The sequence below is a fragment of the Pongo pygmaeus genome, chromosome 4 (assembly GCF_028885625.2).
Source record: "Pongo pygmaeus isolate AG05252 chromosome 4, NHGRI_mPonPyg2-v2.0_pri, whole genome shotgun sequence".
Classification (NCBI taxonomy): domain Eukaryota; kingdom Metazoa; phylum Chordata; class Mammalia; order Primates; family Hominidae; genus Pongo; species Pongo pygmaeus.
This window is the reverse complement of record NC_072377.2, coordinates 77,409,544-77,430,592: the sequence shown is the minus strand read 5'-3', so window position 1 is coordinate 77,430,592 and position 21,049 is coordinate 77,409,544. Positions and strand designations below refer to the sequence as shown.

At 40.8% G+C, this 21,049-nt stretch overlaps 1 protein-coding gene across 4 annotated transcripts in view; it reads right to left on the bottom strand.

Moving 5' to 3' along the window:
- The window catches only part of ARHGEF28 (Rho guanine nucleotide exchange factor 28), a 312,580-nt gene that overhangs the window by 148,863 nt on the left and 142,668 nt on the right, over positions 1-21,049 (bottom strand). For all 4 annotated transcript variants that reach the window (XM_054486932.2, XM_054486933.2, XM_063664896.1 and 1 more), the window contains 3 exons: positions 13,945-14,128; positions 11,313-11,493; positions 7,284-7,353 (listed from right to left, as the gene is read on the bottom strand). In XM_054486932.2, coding sequence (XP_054342907.1) covers positions 7,284-7,353; positions 11,313-11,493; positions 13,945-14,128 — 435 coding nt within the window. The remainder of the gene's footprint in view (positions 1-7,283; positions 7,354-11,312; positions 11,494-13,944; positions 14,129-21,049) is intronic.

The window sequence follows — 21,049 nt, the reverse complement described above, 5'->3', positions numbered from 1 at the left end:
AGCTCAAACATACAGTGGGTTCAACCAGATGATCTCTAAAGTTCTTTCCAAGTCAAACTGTGATTCTTTAATCCTTTGATAAACTAAGTGGTGAGGAGAATTTTTATTTATGTGTGAGAAAATACCGATTTTTAATAATAATATACAAAATGAGTATCATATCATCATGATATCCTATCTGTATCACTGTCCCTTTAGTGATGAAGATTGTTCTTTTCTGTGACAAGGAGAAGAAAGAGGACTGGTGAAGTCAGTCACTAAGGGAAATACAGAAAAGGCTGAATTGCTCTGTAAAATGCAGCCATAAAAAAAGAGTATGAGTTCATGTCCTTTGCAGGGACATGGGTGAAGCTGGAAACCATCATTCTCAGCAAACTAACACAGGAAAAGAAAACCAAACACTGCATGTTCTCACTCATTAAGTGGGAGTTGAACAAAGTGGACACAGAGAGGGGAACACTACACACCAGGGCCTGTCGGGGGGTGGGGGGCTAGGGGAGGGATAGCATTAGAAGAAATACCTAATGTAGATGACAGGTTGAGGGGTGCAGCAAACCACCACGGCACGTGTATACCTATGTAACAAACCTGCACGTTCTGCACATGTATCCCAGAACTTAACAATAATAATAATAATACATGAAAGCAACAATTACAAATCATTTCCTGGGGCTGTGTATGATTTTTTTGTTGAAAATGCCAAAAATACCCTACTTCTAGGAAAACAATATTTAACAAGTCCTCAGCCAAATATTCCACATGAGAGTTAAGGTAGAGCTGTGTATGCAAGTGAATGATCAGCCCTGCAGAACGGCCTGCCTAGTACTGCTGTCTTAAGTCCCCAACACCCAGGTCCCAGCTGTCCTGGCTTAAAGGACCGATATCTTGATATCTGAACCATCTACAACAGTTCTCCTAAAAAGCCCTTGAGTTAGAGTGTCTCAAATGAAAAATCTTGGAAACAACACTTTGTGTGGATAAAAGCCCTATTGTTTTCCCAGTAATATCTCACAGGAGATATTCAAATAAGGAGAATCCACCACACAACTCTCTCTATATTTCACAAACCAAAGCACAGAGGGAAGTGCTGCACCCCTGTCTACAGAATGTTCAAGCAAAAATCTGCTCACTTCTAGTCACCACGACACGAATGGCTGGGTCCTGGTATCTCAAAACGTGTATCTTTACCATTGAATCCACCACAGGCGTGTGTTATATAACTTGCACTCATGATTAGACATCATTCAGTAAATATCCACTATGTTCAATACTGGGCAAGGTGCTTTATCTGTATTTTCTCAATGAAGTAAGTATTAAATGACACCGCCACCTCCAACCCTACCCCATCATTTTCTACAAAAGCAAACAGCCTAATCGCTTGCATTATGCTCAAAAGCCAGTTCACGGCAGGGCTGAGGTTTTTAGCAAAGTCAGCTTATTACTGGCATGTGTCATCGAGACATGTCTGTGCATGCGGGTCATAAGGACTTAAGAGAGATGAACCATTTAGAATAGAGCTCATTTCAAGGCAATGTTTCCAATGTTTGCGCTTTTTCTATCCCCCAAATGCTGAGAGAACTCTAGACCAACAGTCCAGACAGTAAATAGATCAGTCCTCTGCTCTATAGGGGTAGTGGGAATCTATAGTGTGGTCGGTAAGGGAGTGGACTGATCACCTGAGTTCTGATGGCCTGGGCCAGTGTCACCTCAGGTAAGTTACATAACATTTCTGTGCTGCCGCTTCCTCATGCATAAAGTGGGGAGGATTGATTCCTGACTCCCAGAAACGCCCGTCCGCATGACCATAGGTATGAGTGCTCCATGAGTGTATAGACTTAACTCAGGTTGTGCCCAGTCCCTAGAACAATGCCTGGCACGTAGCAGGTGCTAACAAATGCTTGAGTGAAATTAAATGCAAGCAAACTCCTTGAGAGCAAGGTTTTTTCTCTTTGCCTTTTTTTTTTTTTTTTGGTTACTGCCAACAACAGTGGCTGGTATAAAGTGATGGACAGTCAATACATATTTACTGAATGGATGGATAAGGAAATGGGCCTAAGGACATGTGTCCAGCTGTCCAGCCTGAATCTTGCATTTGGACCAACAGCCTCTTCTGCCTCCCACACAGAATCACAAAGGAGAAGCCACTTTGAGCCGGTGAGAGTGGCTGCCTCCACCCTGAAGGAAACGATTTTGCCCTCTCTTCTTGGTGATTGTAACACATGTTCCAATCCCTATTTCCTTGTCAATGAAAATGTGGAAGATAATTTATGAGGAGAAGCCAACAAAATAACAAATGAGTGACACCAAGTTAAGACAGTTAGCAAATGCAGAGGATTTTTGAACTACAAAATAATTTTTTAAGCGGATTCATACAGTGGCAAATGGTATTGTAGTTGTTCTCAGGTTATGTTGTAGCCCAGTAGATGCCAGGCAGGCAATAGCCTTCCATGTGATATCAAGAATTGAAGTGGGATGTCGGGGGGGGCATGGATGATCTGGAATATTCAGGATGACTGTGAACAGTTTGAAAAATTCTTCCTTGTACCTCTCTGGTGTGCGCATTACTGGACTAACAGATGGTGGGAACCCAGGTGATAGCGAAAATGGAGGACATAAGATCCAGAGAGGGAGGTGCCACAGAGTTGAGGAAGAACAACATTTTCAAAATACCTTCCACAGACCGTTTTTATGAGAGGTTGAGAACTGCGAAAAAAGGACTCTTGTGTGATCCGTTAATTTAGAGAACTGCTAAGTTAAACAAGATTATATAGGTTTCTTGACTTACTAGAGCCCACAAAACATTAAATGCATTCCAAATCTTAAAAGTGGGAGTTTCATATACAGTAGCCCCCGCCATCAGGGATTTCATGTTCTATGGTTTTGATTACCTGCAGTTGACTTCGGTCCAAAAATACTAAATAGAAAATTCCAGAAATAATTCCTACATTTTTTTAAATTGCAGACCATTCTAGAGTATTATGATGAAATCTCATGATATCTCACTCCTTCCCGCCAGGAAAGTGAATTATTTCATTGTCCAGTGTCCTTATGCTGCCTACACTACCTGCCCTTAGTCTCTTAGTAGCTCTTAGTTATCAGATCAACTGTTTCAATATGGCAGTGCTTATGTCCAAGTAACCTTATTTTACTTACTAATGACCCCAAAGCACAAGAGTAGTGATACTTGCATATTGTTATAATTGTTCTACTTTATTATTAGTTATCATTGTTAATCTTTACTATGCCTAATTTATAAATTAAACTTTATCATACGTGTGTATGTATAGAAAAAAAGCATAGTATATATAAGGTTCAGTATTATCCAGGGTTGCAGGTATCCACTAGAGATCTTGGAACTTATGCCCCAAAGATAAGAGGGAACTACTGTACAGTTATTTGGCCAAATAATCCTTATTTTTCAAAATATCTTCCAAGATCAGTGTTCTGTACAATGCTCTTTAGGAAATCCTAAGACAGAGAGATCAAATAAGGATAAGAAGGCAAGGGGAAAATATGGAGCCAGGTTTTTGATTAATACTAATAATTAGCTTATTAATATGAGCATATTAAAATAAGATGACTTTTTGGCCATTCAATTCATTTGAAATAATGTCCCATTATTCTGGGAGTACAACTAGAATCATGAAACAATAGAAACATAACTGGATCATGGGCAATAATAAAACCATTTATCACACTCACAGAGACAGCAAAGTTAATGTCCGGGCTAGAATTATTAGAGTCTTTTAATTAATAACAGCTATAGATACAAGCTTAGAGTTTCCCCCCTACTACGCATTGTCCCAGAGGGGACAGAAAAGCATAATCTACTAAGAATCTTCTAATAGATTTCAAAGAGGAAGTTTGCTTTAGGGTTTTGTTTTTTTTTTTTTTAAGAGGGAGCTCTTATGCTCAAAATGTTTTGTTCTTTCAGTTGAGTCTCCTCCAGACTCATGAATGGACAAAAACTAATTGAATGTTTCCACTTTAGTTGAATATTGCCCTCTGCTGGACTATGCATACAGTTTCTAGTATTCTTTCAAGGGTAGACAAATACAAAAGCATTGTCTAGATTCAAGGGCTCTAAAGTATACCTATTAATTATCTGGAGTCAGAGGGCTTGGATTTCTATCCAAATTCTTGTGCTTATTGGTTAATTTCAGTCAAATTGGCAGCCACGTATATTAACTTGGCTGCCCCAAACACCTGTCAAATTCAATTTGTCTAAAACTGAACATATATTTTGTCACAATTCTGCTTCCTGGAAGGCCCATCCCACCCAGCGCTACACCCCAGGAATGGAGGCACCGTCCTTCTCCCTTAACCACTGACAGCCAATCAGATCCTACACTTTCAGGACCGCACTCGTGTGTCCTCACCTCTCCCATCTTGTCACACTGCTGTAGGGCAGATCCTCTTCTGCGTTGCTTTCAGCAGCCCCCTGGCTGGTCACCATCTTCCACTAGGCCTCTCCCATCCATTCCCCATAATCCCACCAAAGTGAACTTTACAGAGCTGTCAGGGTAGAATTCTAACAACTTGCCTCACGTTCAGCCGTGCCAATCTGCCTACTTCTTAAGCCTACGTTCTTGGCATCACTGCCACCACCATACAGAAGCACACACACACACACACACACACACACACACACACTATATTCCAGGGCTTCAAAATGAGCTGCATTTTCTCCAGTGCGTCATTTGGCTCAGGACTTTGTATTGCATGTATAATTCCCTTCCCTCCATTAGATCACAGCTCCAGGGCCACTTCTTCTAGGAAGCTTTCCCTGACTGCTCCACTGTTACAGTCTACAGCATGCTAATACACAGAGCTACTTGCAAATAACTCCTGTAGCAATTATCATACTGTGCCACGAGAGCTTGTTTTTCTGCCCCAACCTCAAACCGTAAGCCCCTTAAGAACAACTTGGAATTAAAATACTCCTTTAGACCTCACTGTTCTAAATTAATTTGAAGGTAGAATACAAGAGAGGAAAAATTTGCAAGAGGATTTTTTAAAATCAGAAGTTGATTTTAAAAAGGAAAACATAAGGGTAGAGGCTTAAATAAGCAACAAGGTAATATAAAAAATGCAGTCAGCATTGCCATAGGCACTTGTAATCAAGTGCCCAGAAACTTAGCTCCAAGTTTATCAGAAAGCTAGAAGTAAGAAACCTGATCAGCCACAGGTACAGCAGTAAAAGTGAGCTGAGCCAGGCACTCAGGTGAAGCTGTGTTCCCAATACAAAACCAGAAAGAGCTTTCTCCTACAGGTCTTCAAGGAGAAAGCACAAAGTAGCCCACCACGTTCTTGGGCAGCAGGGTAAAGAGTGGCTCCGTTAACACAGCCAGTAGCGAGTGTCACCCACAGGAGAGAACAGTAAAGGCAATTCCCTTGGGTTCCAAGCAGGTGCAGTCTGAGGAGGAGGCTCAGCTGCTCGGGCTTAACCCAGGAACATATGCAGTCGGGATGGGCCACACAGACTCAGCAACTCACCAGAAATATGCCTTCTCTAAGACTACCTTTTGTTTTTTTTTTTTTTTTTTTTGAGATGGAGTCTCACTGTGTCACCCAGGCTGGAATGCAGTGGCGCAATCTCAGCTCACTGCAACCTCGCCTCCCAGGTTCAAGCAATTCTCTTGTCTCAGCCTCCCAAGTAGCTGGCATTACAGGTGCACACCACCACACCTGGCTAATTTTTGTAGTTTTAGTAAAGACGGGGTTTCGCCATGTTGGTCAGGCTTGTCTCGAACCCCCGACCTCAGGTGATCCACCCACCTCGGCCTCCCAAAGTGCTGGGATTACAGGTGTGAGCCACCGTGCCCAGCCACGACTACTTTTTTTTTTTTTTTAACAAACATGCAGGTAAAGAGTTTAAGATCATAGTGCCTGACAAATACCTAGAATCCAACTCTTCTGTGAGGCCAGTTAAAAGCAGAATCAAAAGTATTGACCAGCTATTAACATTGGTGGCTTAGGAACAAGGGCTTTGTCATATTTTTCCTCCCTAGCCCCAGCATCAAGCTTGGTGGTTCTCAACCCTATTAGACCTATGCCCTTTACATTAACAGGTATTTTGTGTTGCTCCCTTCGCTTTCTTGAAATTAAGTTAGTAGATTACATAACTCTACCCCCAGATACATATAACCTTATCTTCATGTCTAATTAAAAATAAAAATCAATATAATATCCTAACTAAAATATGAAGCAAATGGAGAGTAACTGATAAGAAGATAATATGTATTTCAATACATAAAACCTTTGCCCTAACTACCCTAGGAGACGCAATAATGTGGTTAGATTTTTGCAACCACTGGGTTTTGAAAACACAAAATCAGGATCTATTCCAGACAAGAAATACAGGAATATGCAAAAATATGCTTCTTAGAATGAAAACTTCTGTTTATTACCACAACTTACTAAAAGACCAAAATTAATTTGCATATGGAAAAGCAGAAGTAACCTGAAATGAAGTAAGAATTGCATGCCCCGGAAAAGCAGAAGTAACCTGAAATGAAGTAAGAATTGCATGCCTAGATAAACTGTCAAGTTGGGGAAAATGAGGAATGATGATGTTCCTGCATATGAGCTAGGTATTATGCACAAGTGGGGCATCAGAATGATTCCATGTGGCGTGTTGTGGAATAGAGTAGGAACAATGTATTATAAAAAATATATCTTCTTTTATGAACTTCCACCACAAGTAGAATCACACATGCCGTCTCTGAATCACCATCAGGACTGTAAACAGCTGTACAGGACAACTCTTAGTTGCATAGGACAGTTCTGTACCTTGATGAACATCCAGCAGCCCTGATGCCTCAATTCTAAATGCCAGTGGTGCCCCTCGACCCTCGTGATGACAAAAACTCCTTCATGACTTCCAGAGTATCCTTGCTTAGCAAAAAGAAGGAGATCCACAAAGGTGGAAGAAACTAAAGAACAAATGATGGAATGAAGGACTCAATGAATGAACAAGCTGAATGAGGAGAACAATCAGAATGTCAAGAGAGCATCCTGAAGATCAGGAATGCGAGAGGACCTGGCCCAGGTCCCGGCAAACAGCACTCAGGACATTCCAGTTAAATAGAGAGTGGAAACAAACAGTATACTTCATTTGATGCTGTCCGAGGACCCAGGGGCTTTGCTGTATCCCACACCCCTGATCTTGCCTCTGAGCCCCTTGATTCCTGGCCAGCTTCACCACAAACTTCAATGGACTGGTTAGCTTGTTGGTCCGGAGCACTCTGTGGCTGCCATAAGTGGGAAAGGAGCATGCGTACCTTCTTCAGTTTCTGCACCGCTGGAGGGCATAGCTGTTCTTTCCTCTGGCCTGGCTTCTTGCTCAAAGGCCTAGGAAACAATGGGGAAAAAAAAAACAAAAAAGCACAGAAAACCATTTGAGGTTTCAGATATACAACAAAGAGGCAAAAGTCACTATCAATAATCTCAGAGCTAGGAGGTTGGGAAATAGTGGGTGGGTGAAAGCCGCTGGGAGAACATATAGCCAGCACCCCAGGAGGAGGGCAAGCAAAGTCAGGAGAAACTCCATGGCAGGGGCCAAAACTGTCCCTGCCACTAATCTTTTATTGCTTCTGCAGGTCACACCAAGCAGAAGGTTCTCAGGAATATCATGCATGTACCAGAAAGACAACCAAAAATCTTGACGCCAGAAAGAAGGGCTTCTGGTCTGTGCATCTGCCACCTGGAGCAGACCAAATCCACATCCTAAGACACAGGAATCTCAGAGGACCAGGTGAGGGGCTAGGACCGTGATCACAAGGAAGATCCAGGATGACCATGGGTCCTGAGCTGCAGGTTGGCACACGCTGGTGCAGGCTGGCCCTGGGTGAAACTAAGTTGATGAGCCTTCCAAAAGGCTTTAGCGAAAAGTTGCCCTCTTGGGACCATCCGAATTTTCTTTTGACAGATTCCCCACAGACAGTGAAAATGTGAAGAAACACAGAATTATGTATTGATGTGCTGAATAGCAAACTAGCCCAAGACAGCCCCAGCACAGGTTCTGAAATCAATCATCAGTATACTTGGGCAGGTAATTACATAACTGACATAGGTCCCTTATCCCCTTGGGCGTGTCATTAAGCCCCATGGATTGGGTGCTTCATTCTTTGACTACTTAGGAAAAATGCCCTGCAGCTGGAGTAAAAGGAATATAAAAATATATACAATTTAGCAAACCACAAACAGGCAGGGAGCAACAAATGCCTGGTCGCCCACCCTCCATGGGCTATTAACTCACCCCAGCCCCACTTCCAGGACACTGTGTTCTCTTCTAAGGCCCACCATGGAATGAATGGCTGGACCAGGGCAGGTCTGTATTAAGGGGTAGTGAGGAGATGGCCGCATGAGCACTCAGGGATGGAGGAGGGGTCACCACACAGGCTCAAGGCCTAAGACAGCCACCTACCCCATGTGTCTACCTGGGCTGAACCTTAGACCCGACCCCCCGTCTTTCAATGAAGAGAGTGAGGGTCGTCAAGGCTATGTGAGAAAAGAACATCAAGGCAATGCTGGTTTCTGATTACACAACAAAACTTGAAATAAGGAAACGCTATTTTCTCTTGAAAATAGAATATATTCAAACTTAATTTTTATCCTTATAAGTAATTTTGAATATACCTTTAAAAACTTAAATTTCGTAGTTGCTTATTAATTTTAGCCAAGCTGTAGAGTGAAATTATCAGCATTCGGATTGTAATGAGGAAATAACTAAAAAGTGATTAAAAGATACAGCTACGAGTTTGCCTATTATTTAATTTCCTAATATTCTGTCTTTACAGTTTGGATATTTAGCACTACCTTCCATTTTAACATTTAATATTTATTAGAAACTGTCAGGCCATCACAGTCAATTGAAATGCAGTGTGGAAGTATGAACCCTTTACAACTCTGAAGGTATGGCTTCCGACTGGGTTCACCTGGAGAGCTCTTATATATTGTAAAGCAAACTCAGGTTTCCATAGCAAGGTTTTACTGTCATTGTTCTACAGGACTACAGACAACTAAGCAATGCCCAAACCCGGAGACTAAACATGTCTCCTTGGAGAAGACTGAGTATGGGCTGTAGTTCAGTGAGTACAGATCAGTCACTCAAATCAAAGTCACCATCTATAGCTGTCATATAAAAATGGACTTTTAGATAAGATTCACTAAAGCATGAATACATTTTATACAAAATCTATATGTAATCTCATAATATTTATCATCCAAAGTTGTAAAGCTTCAGTGTGGACAACCTATAAAATAATTACCACCTGCTTACATTTAAATTAATATCTAACCAAGTAATATGCAACACAAAAAATTTAGATAAGAATACAATAGAATCACTTTGTCAGGCAAGTAAGAATTAACGTCTTTGGATGTCATAAAGAATCCCTCAGCCCTTCCTTCTTGGTCTCTCTGCTCACTACCAGCCGTAACCTCACGAAAGGAAGGAAAAAGGGGGATGAGGAAACTTGGAACATAAGGCCATCCCACTCTGATTCTTGTATCAAGTGTTTTTCATAAGATGAAAATCTCATAGAAACTGGAGAACCGTCTCCATTTGGCCTTTGTGATTATAAAGCCCACTACAATAAATTATTGAGGTATCTAGATTTACTCATCATAAATCTTCCCCGAGGTCATCAGTATTACCTCAAATGTATATGAGAAATCACAAATCTAGTCTAAGACTTTAGAACATTTTATAATGAAGCAAATGTTCAATAGAGTTTGTTCTGTTCTTTTCAGGATAGTCACCAAGTGCCATGCCGCTGTCTGAGCATCTCTTCTGAAGAAAGGCACTTGGCTGAGCTCTGCCCCCATGGAACTGACGCATGGCAAAACCAAGCGTCTCCTCAGCCAGAATAACCACTGGGTGCTTTGGTGAGAAACCACAGTGATGGCTGAAGGCTTGAGTAGTTTGTTTTTTTTTTGTTTTTTTTTTTCAGACGGAGTCTCGCTCTGTCACCAGGCTGGAGTACAGTGGTGCGATCTCGGCTCACCGCAACCTCCGCCTCCCGGGTTCAAGCAACTCTCCTGCCTCAGCCTCCCAAGTAGCTGGGACTACAGGCGCATGCCACTGTGCCCAGCTAATTTTTGTATTTTTAGTAGAGACGATGTTTCACCATGTTGGCCAGGATGGTCTCGATCTCCTGACCTCATGATCCACCCACCTCAGCTTCCCAAAGTGCCGGGATTACAGGCGTGAGCCACCGTGCCCAGCCGGCTTGAGTAGTTTTAAATGACAAGCATCCTTAAAAGACCCTGATTCTGTATATACTGTATGTGATGCTGTATGTCAGAAAATTACACACCAAATTCCCTAAAACTCAGCAAAGAGAGAAAGATCATACTCTGAAGACCATGTTTTATTTTAACTGTTTAAATAAAACTCTATATGGAGTAAGCCAATAACAATATTTTGTCTGATACATAATGTTTTTGGCTAACTCATTATTTCAATTATATGCAAATATTCTACAACAGCTGAAACTATGGTCAATGATAATACTGGTTTTCTAAGGTGACTTTTTACTCTATAAAGCCTAAATAGTCGTGAGACCTGTGCCTTGTGAAGGAATGTGCTTGAGAACACAGGAGGCCACAGGATCTGGTTAGTGTGTTCATTAGACCCTGGAGCACTGCCAACTAGACTGACTCAAGCCCCCTTACTCAAAATAACACCTTGATTAATCATAATTAAAATATGGAAATATTCTTAATATTCTTTCAAAGTCTACCAAAAAAAAAGAGATAAAGTTGAAATGTTTTAAACCCTGAGATGGGCATGCTATGATAGCACTCAAAGGTGGGGTTTGGACCATGATGGGAACGGGAAAACCTCTTTGGAAAAGATCTAGGTTTTTTACCTGTTTCCATTCAAGCAGAATCTGTACTGGATTCTGTGCTGGATTCTGCACTGGAACAAATGCTTAACTACATTTGAGCAATATGATAATCTGGGAGTAGATATTATACATGTAAGATAGCCCTAAATGTAACTGCTTTAGATAATAATTATAATACAGTCAATAAATTAAGAGAAAATATCCAATATTAAAGTATAAAAACCCAACTATGGAAAAGACTGGCTCAGAAAAGAAAATGAAAATATTATATAAACTACTATAAAGTATGTAATAATCTTCATTCTACTGATCTAATGCAGTTTCCAATTTCATGTCCCCCAAGGTTTCATTAAAAAAAAGTCCTACCCCCGAAAAACACTGTTCTCATAATAAGAAACTGATGCCTGCATTCTCTGAAGCATGCATTATCATATGCCAGAATCACTATGTACAAACCTTGACAAGAAAGGCTCTATCCCAAAAGTATTTCCGGAAGAGTTTAATATCTGCCTCCAACAAATGCTTGGCTGTGTGGTTAAGGGTCAGGGTCAGCGTTTCCGATGAGTGAATGTAATGCAAACAGGCTTCTTCACTGAGCTGCACTCGGAAGAAGCTTGGGGACCATCTGCCCTGAAAACTGAAACAACACAAATCAAAACCCACACAGAGCTTCAAAGACACCAGCCCCAGGATCCCAGCACTTAGGATCACTGCCCTTGATCTTACAAATCCAACTGGCAAAATGATCCTTGAAAGTCACCTACGTGCAATAAATACATAAGATCATAAAAACAGATTCTAATACAGCCATCTCTCTTTTTCCACCGAGAGAAGAAGTCTATTGAAAACCATTGACATATACTACATACTTTAAAGGTTTACATAAAGAATGAAACAGTACTGAATTTTAAACATAGTACTTTACCTCAACATTTCATTCTCCTTTTAATCTGAAAAGATGCCTCTCACTTTAATGGGGCTACCTGTAGTAGAACAAATTAGCTGGCAGCCAGTGGTTTATTAGGTGATTACTGTGGAAAACAGATATGATCTCCAGGGAACGTGGTGAGGTTTGGATGTCATAAACAAGTGAGATATTCATAACACATGGTACCACTGTTGTAAATCCTTTCTTATGCAAATTAAAACATGGACAAATTTGATCATGTTGTATTTCTGAATACACTCACACACAAAGGAACGACATTTCCAACCTAAATTCTTGAATATACACTTATTTTCTGTTATATCTTGGCTGAGAACGTTTGTACATTTGTAAATTACATGCAGGCTTCATGGTTAGTATTGCAATATTCTGGATGGCTTATAAGGTCCTGTAATAGTAACAGTAAAGAAACCTCAAGGGGAAATATTAATGTTCTTGGATTACAGCACACCTCAGCATGTCACATCCCACCAGATTGTTCCCAGATTCCTCAATTCATAGAACTAGCTCTATGCCCCTTTCCTCTTTTAACGTGACCTAATTTTGTTAATGAATGTTTGCTTTACAAAAATATAGTATATTTCCAATGAAGTAAATGTTATCTCCATCAGATGGAGTGATAAAAAGAGATTCTTAAGGAACAGTTGTACTCTAAGTCTTGGGGGACCTCTCCAAACTCTTGACACTCCTTACTGGCAAGGACTCCAGAAGTTTCCAGAAAACAACTCCCCATGCCAACAACAAGCCACTGAGATGAATGGTCTCTGAACCTGAGCAATAAGGTCATTGTTGTTAATTTAGAATATGGAAGCTCTATCATCATATTACCAGAATTTAGCTTACACTCTACTTCTAATCCCATCCATGAATGGATTTATTAGACCTGGAAACTTCTAAAACACGTATCTTCTCATCTTGAACACAGTAAAAAGATACAAAGCTACCAACAGATGAAGTGTGCCTCTAGGACCTCAGTGGAACACAGAATTGTTCACGATGAATGAGTCAAAGGAAGTGTTCTTGCCTTGCCCTTTTTAGCCAAGGAAGTGGGGTCATGTTAAAACAAGGAAAAGGACAATTCCCTCTAGATAGGCTTGCCCCTTGGTTGATGGTCATTTGATCAAATGAGAAAAAAATAAATAAACCAAAAGCTCTGATTTCTACTCTAATGTCCACTTATGTACCACATAACCATAAATTAATTACATTGAGTTCCATGAGCCAAACAAGAAAAGCTAGTCCATTTGAACTTGCCATGTAGTAATACTCTAATAATATTTAATATTTAGGTAGCATTTACTCTAACAATGGTTAATATTTATGTAGCATGTTGTAATTTTCATGTACTTTCCCATTTATACTTTGGTTTTTTACCACATTAAGTCAAAAAAAAATCACTATATATGAATCCTTCTTTCATAAGCTAAGAATAATAACTGACCTGAACCATTCTAAGTAACCAACAATACACTCATTATTCATTGGAAGTGTTGATACCCTCATTAACACAGAGAACATTATAGTTTACAAATTATTTCCTTTACATTATTTCATTAGACCATAATGACCACCACACTGGCTAAATCATACCATAGCATTTGTCTGTTATTCATTGATTCAAAAAAAATTTATATCCTTTCAACAAATATTATGTGCTGGACATTGTACTAGAGCATTGCAGCGGGTAAAACAGAAATAGTCCCAGTGGGTAAAACAGAAATCTCAAATGATTAAGAGATATATATGAAACAAATGATCACATATATAATTATAATTACTATTGTGAATTAGTCATAATGTTACTCATACTTAACACTGTGAATTAATCATAATCATCAAAGAGAATAACACAGAAGGGAGTGACATTTAAGCTGAAGTATAAATGCTAGTGTTTCCCCAATTTTTTTTCATTATCACTCCTTTCAGAGCCTTTTGAGACCTTTTTTCCTGTCTCACCCTCGTGAAACATTAATACCAATTATATCAGTATATCTGTTTATATGATCTATATATATGTATGAGAGCTAACAGTAAAACATAAACCAACATTAGCTTGTGGTTTGGTTATTTCCATTTTTCTATAATGCTTGGCCGACTTTATACAAATAATTAAGAGAGAGACTATCAAGTAGCTAAACTCACTTTGTGACGTCTTCCACCAGCTTGGAGTGTCCTCCACGTAAAGCTAAGTCTAATGGTGTGGCACCCTCTTCGTTGGGTAAAGCCAAGGCCTGGACTCCCCCCAGGAGACACAAGAAGAACTGGGAAAGTTTAGTCAGGCCCCATCTCATAGCCAGGTGTAGAAGAGATTCTCTGTGAGAAGATACTGAAGAGGAAAAAACACATACCATATTAGTTCCTCCATTTTCAAAGTTTGTTTTACACATTTTATCAAAGGGACAATGCATTTAGACATAATAAGAATGTCAGAGTTGGAAGAAATTAACAATGGCACCTAATCGCTGTATCTCATTTTACAAATTTGGAGAGTTCAAGATTTTTGTGAATGCCTAGGTAGCCAGTAGGTGCTGGGGCCAGGTCTGCTCAGCACAGGTAGAGTGTTCTTTCCACCCACTGCACTACACATTCACGTCATCTTTCACTAGACATGCAGTGCAGTCATCTAGGGAAGCAGGTTCTAGGAAAGGACCATCCCTTGGAAACAGACACTTGTTGATATGCAAAGAGTTCCTTGAGGAGATCCTGCTGCTCAGGCAGGGAGGCTCTCAGAGGCCAAGACTGTAGAGGGACCTCCGTTTCCACCCTTTGTCCTCAGAGCTGTTCCTCCCCTGATGAGAAGCTGCAACAGAAATGGCTTCATATGGGTCGTTCTCAAACTTCACAGCAGTGCTTTTACCCATCTACTAAATCCCTGAGATTATGTCAATATTGTCAAAGCCACCCCGATGCTCTGCTCAGGAGGATCAACCTGTAAGGCCCCTGCACAGAGGGCCCTTGGTCGGTCCGTGTGCGTCAGCTCCGCTGTGGTGTTTGCCACTCTCTGTTATCATCTTCCAGGCGGAGGGGTCCTTGAGGTATTTTATTCCTAATACCTAGCATAGTATCTGGCAAACAAAAGCCATTTAGCATTTGTGGAGTTGAATGGCAATTGGCTGTTAAAATCTCTACGGTTTGTGTATATTTAAATTACTTAGTTTGAATAGTCTGTACACTGAATTGTTCACTTTAAAATGGACACTGAGAACAAAATGACCTACTTCTCCACAGTTTCCTGTCCATATTAACACTATCTTACTATTCCATTATCTTCATTAGCACAATTTTACTATTCCAGGAGCCACTTGCCCAGGCAAATGAATGATTGCTCATTATAGGAAGCCTCCGCAAGACTAACTGTTCAGTAGAAACCAATAAAAGGCAGTTTGAACCCTAAAAGCAATCCTAACTACATTATGATCCTTCCCGAGTCCTGATCAAGCTCCTTTCCTGTCCAATATGCCCCGCCCACCACCATCCCCAACATTAAAAGACCCTTATAAGGCCGGGCATGGTGGCTCATGCCTGTAATCCCAGCACTTTGGGAGGCCAATGCGGGAGGATCACTTGAGCCCAGGAGCTCAAGACCAGCCTGGTGAACGTGGTAAAACCCACTCTCTACAAAAAATACAAAAATTAAACAGGCATGGTGGCACTCGCCTGTGGTCCCAGCTAATCAGCAGGCTGAGGTGGGAGGATCACTTGAGCCCAGGAGGCAGAGGTTACAGTGAGTGGAGATTACACCACTGCACTCCAACTTGGGCCACAAAGTGAGGCCCTGTCTCAAAAAAAAGACCGTCATTAAGCCAAACTTCAAGTTCTCAATAAATTCTCACCTCACTGCTCCCTCTTCAAGACACCTCTAAGGCCCTGTAGAGGTGGTGTTCTCCCATACCACAGTAGGCAATAAACTCAGCTTTGTCCTACCTGCAGGCTGTGGTAATGATGATATTTGGGAAGCCAGGTTTCTACAAAGCTCTAATTTGAAACAATTAGAAGGAAACACTCCACCATAAATGAATGTAAAAAAAAAAAAGGCTTAGTTTACATTTTTAATTGTTTATATCCATATAGAGATATAGATATCTAGATCAATGAATGTGAGGCATTAAACTTAAAATATGTAAATGAACTCATCACAGTGAAATGCCACCAACTTATCAGTATATTTGCTCTATCAATCATCTGTGTGACACAGAACACATCTCCCCAGCAAAATAACATTCAAAATACCAAAATATCTAAAAACAGACAAGGCAATACACTCCTGCCAGACATTTGTTTAACATACTTGATATCTTCAGCTTTACGAAAATTAAAAGAACTATGTTAGCTATTAGAGAACTTATCTTTGACTATTTTATCCTTTAACTTTTGACTGTTAAATTCCTTTGATTAAAAAGTGAGGTTTTTGTTTTTGTTTTTGTTTTTAACCGCATGCTCTCACTCATAGGTGGGAATTGAACAATGAGAACACATGGACACAGGAAGGGGAACATCACACACCGGGGACTGTTGTGGGATGGGGAGCGGGGGAGGGATAGCATTAGGAGATATACCTAATGCTAAATGACGAGTTAATGGGTGCAGCACACCAACATGGCACATGTATACATATGTAACAAACCTGCACGTTGTGCACATGTACCCTAAAACTTAAAGTATAATAATAATAAAATAAAATAAAGTGAGGTTTTTGTTTTTAGATTCCCAGCAGGGTATCTAAAATGTTGGATAATATTTGCATTTTTTTCCTATTTAAATAATAACCAGGAAGAGACTTGTTAGTGTGCAAATATACATATGCACACATATGCGCATGTGTACTCCCCAACACAGGAAAACCTGTCAGCATGAGATATTAACCAGGCATACTAGGATGGAATTTCTTTTTTTTTTTTTTTTGAGATGGAGTCTCTGTTGCCCAGGCTGGAGTGCAGTGGTGCAATCTTGGCTCACTGCAACCTCTGCCTCCCAGTTTCAAGTGATTTTCCTGCCTCAGCCTCTTGAGTAGCTAGGATTACAGGTGTGTGCCATAACCCCCAGCTAATTTTTGTATTTTTAGTAGAGACGGATTTTCACCATGTTGGCCAGGCCAGTCTGGTCTTGAACTCCTGACCTCAGATGATCCACTTGCCTTGGCCTCCCAAAGTGCTGGGATTACAGGCATGAGCCACCGCACCTGGCCCAGATGGAATTTCGAAGACATATTTCCTAATCTGAATATGGTGAGAAATATTCCATAGTTGTATGGATTGTAATTTTCTTTCCCCTCCCAAAAAAATGATCAAAAGGGAACATCTAAACCTTTTGTGTTCCCTTTTCAAATTATACCATTGGTAAAGGGAAGCATGGTATCAATTTAAGTAACACTTTCTGCCATGTTTGGTGCAATGCCCTAAATTCCATTAAACCTGGAGTGTATTTCACTCTATTCAACCTGACCAACAGTGTGAGTGTGGGCAGATCTGTTTCCTCTACCAGGAGAGCTCTCCAAGCTTGTTCTGCTAATCCAGCTCCCTCTTCTCTCCTTCTGGCTCCATCCTCACATCTTGTTCAATGAGAGAGAACAGTAAACATGCAGGCCTGAATGGCTCACTGTTGACTCTCTTTCTGAGCATCTACCCACTTCCCGGGGAGGAGGGAAGGCAGGGGAAGAGAGAATCTTCTGATGTTTAAAGAAAACAAACAAAAACTGACCAAAATGTTGTAAGAGAGAGCTTTCTCATTCAGTATGAAAGTTCAGAGTGCAGAGTGAGGCAAACAGCTTGAAATAGGAAGCATCATGACATATATAAATAATTCTGCTTGTTATAGAGTTTCAGATTTCTTAACAGCAGCCAGGAAAACAAACTGTGGAAAGAGGTTATACAACTTGGCAGAGGTGGGAGTATTTAAAATAATTTCTTTAACTAAATAAATGTCTCTTCCTGTTCGGTTGGTGCCAGGAGTTATTTGAACTAATGTAACCAAAGCAGAATTACTAATAATTGCTCTAATGGCAAACATTAAAAGGTACGACCTATAACATCATGAGAGCATGAACACCAAGACACAAAAAGGAACTGAACAGGCTGTGCCATTCAATAAGCCATTCCTTACTGCATAACAGGAGTCCATTTGCCCCATATAGGAAGGGAGTGCAGAGTTTGTGCTTCTCACTCTGCCAGGCATCAGTTTCTTTGCCCATGAAATGAGTCTGTCACAATAAAGATCCAAGGTTCCTAAGAGTATTCAATCCTGTCCTAACTCTATGGTTACTATCTGCAAAAACAGCACAGGTCAAAGCTTCCAGGCATCTGAAGCACAAGGGCAAGGAAGGTCAGACAGTTTGAGTGTTACTAAAGGAAAGTGGTTTTGTTACTGGTCAATTTAGAACCATTATCATATCTACACAAGATCTGGCCATACCTTTCAATTAGCCAAAGGCTTAGCTTGGAAGATTAAAGAATAAATTAACCTCTCAAATGTAGGCTAATCGATCATAACCAAATGTGCCACTCTGTGGGGCGCATTGATAATAAGGGAGGCTGTGCCTGTGTAGGGGCAGGGAATATATGGGCAATATCTGTATCTTCCACTCAATTTTGCCATGAACCTAAAACTGTTCTTAAAAAGTCTATCAAAAAATAATAAAATAAGTTAAATAATTAACCAAGGTCTCCAGAACTCACAATCACTGCTAGAGGAAATGTAAACTGTTACAACCCCTTTGGAAAACACAGCAACATTATCTAATAAAGTCAGAAAAATTAATGCAAATCCTGTCCACAACAATTCCATTCCTACCTATAAACCCTAGCAAGAAACCATGCAAAAAAATACAAATGGTCAAAATTCAAAGTAATCTTAATGTTCGTCAATGGAATAAATTGCAGTGCAATCATACAACAATATTCTAACAATCAAAATGAATTACAGATTAACACAGAAGGAAGTAATGAATATAATGTCAAGAGGGAAAAATCAAGTCACAAAATACACAGGATATGTTTCAATTAATATGAAGTTCAAGAAGAGTAAAAGTTAAAATTATTACTTAGGCATATATACATAGGTTGTAACACTGTAAAGAAAAGCAAGGAAATGGCTACTATAAAAGTCAGCACAATACCTGTTAGGAAAAAGAGAAGAATGTGACTAGGAAAGGAGGAGGGGTGTGTGCACTCCTGAGGTCCATTGGTATGAGTGTATCTCTCTCTTTTTCTGTTTCTGTCTCCCTCTGCCTCTCTCTCTCACACACACACATATAAACACATACAGACACAGGGTAAAATATTTTTTCTGATATTTGTGTGTGTATTAGTCCATTTTCACACTGCTGATAAAGACATACCTGAGACCGGGCAATTTACAAAAGAAAGAGGTTTAATGGACTTACAGTTCCACATGGCTAGGGAGGCCTCACAATCATGGTGGAAGGCAAAAGGCACTTCTTACATGGCAGTGGCAAGAGGGAGCTTGTACAGGGAAACTCCCATCTTGAAAGCCATCAGATCTCATGAGCCTCATTCACTATCATGAGAACAGTGCAGGAAAGACCCATCCGCATAATTCAATCACCTCTTACCAGGTTCCTCCCATGATACACGGGAATTGTGGGAGTTATAATTCAAGATGAGATTTGGGTGAGGACACAGACAAATCATATCATTCTTACCCTGGCCCCTCCCAAATTACATTTTAAATCCAATCATGCCTTCCCAATGGTACCTCAAAGTCTTAACTCATTTCAGCATTAACTCAAAAGTCCACAGTCAAAAGTCTCATCTGAGACAAGGCAAGCCCCTTCTACCTATGAGCCTGTAAAATCAAAAGCAAGCTAGTAACTTCCTAGATACAATGGGGGTACAGGCATTGGGTAAATACACTCATTCCAAATGGGAAAAATTGGCCAAAACAAAGAGGCTACAGGCCCTATGCAAGTCTGAAATTCAGTGGAGCAGTCAAATCTTAAAGCTCCAAAAATGATCTCCTTTGACTCCATGTCTCATATCCAGGTCACACTGATGCAAGAGGTGGTTTCCCATGATCTTGGGTAGCTCTGCCCCTGTGGCTTTGCAGGGTAGAGCCTCCCTCCCAGCTCCTTTCATGGGCTGATATTGAGTGTCTGTGGCTTTTCCAGGTGCACAGTGCAAGCTGTCAGTGGATCTACCATTCTGGGGTCTGGAAGATTGTGGCCCTCTTCTCACAGCTCCACTAGGCAGTGTCCCAGTAGGAACTCTGTGTGTGGGGGTCCCACCCCACATTTCCCTTCCACGCTACCCTAGCAGAGGTTCTCCATGAAAGCCCCATCCCTGCAGCAACACCATGGACATACAGGCATTTCCATACATCCTTTGAAATCTAGGTTCCCAAATCTCAATTTTTGACTTTGGTGCACTTGCAGGTTCAACACCATGTGGAGGCTGCCAAGGCTTGAGGTTTGCACCCTCAGAAGCCATGGCCCGAGTTCTGTGTTGGTTCCTTTCAGCTACGGCTGGAGCAGCTGGGATGCCAGGCACCAAGTCCCTAGGCTGCACAACATGGGGACCCTGGGTCCAGCCCATGAAACCATTTCCTCCTAGGCCTCTGGGCCTGTAATGGGAGGGGCTCCCATGAAGCCCTCTGACATGCCCTGGAGACATTTTCCCCATTATCTTGGGGATTAATATTCAGTTCTTCGTCACTTATACAAATTTCTGCAGCCAGCTTGAATTTCTCCTCAGAAAATGGGATTTTCTTTTCTATCGCATTGTCAGGCTGCAAATTTTCCAAACCTTTATGCTCTGCTTCCCTTATAAAACTGAATGCCTTTAACAGCACCCAAGTCACTTCTTGAAGGCTTTGCTGCTTAGAAATTTCTTCCGCCAGATGCCCTAAATCATGGCTCTCAAGTTCAAAATTCCATGAATCTCTAGGACAGGAGCAAAATGCTGTCAGTCTCTTTGCTAAAACGTAACCTTTGCTCCAGTTCTCAACAAGTTCCTCATTTCCATCTGAGACTACCTCAGCCTGGAGTTTATTGTCCATATTGCTATAATCATTTTGGGCGAAGCCATTCAACAAGTCTCTAGGAAGTTCCAAACTTTTGCACATTTTCCTGTCTTCTTCTGAGCCCTCCAAATTGTTCCAACCCCTGCCTGTTACCCAGTTCCAAAGTTGCTTCCACCTTTTCAGGTGTCTGTTCAGCAGCACCCCACTCTAGTGGTACCAATCTACTGTATTAATCCATTTTCATGCTGCTGATAAAGACATACCTGAGACTGGG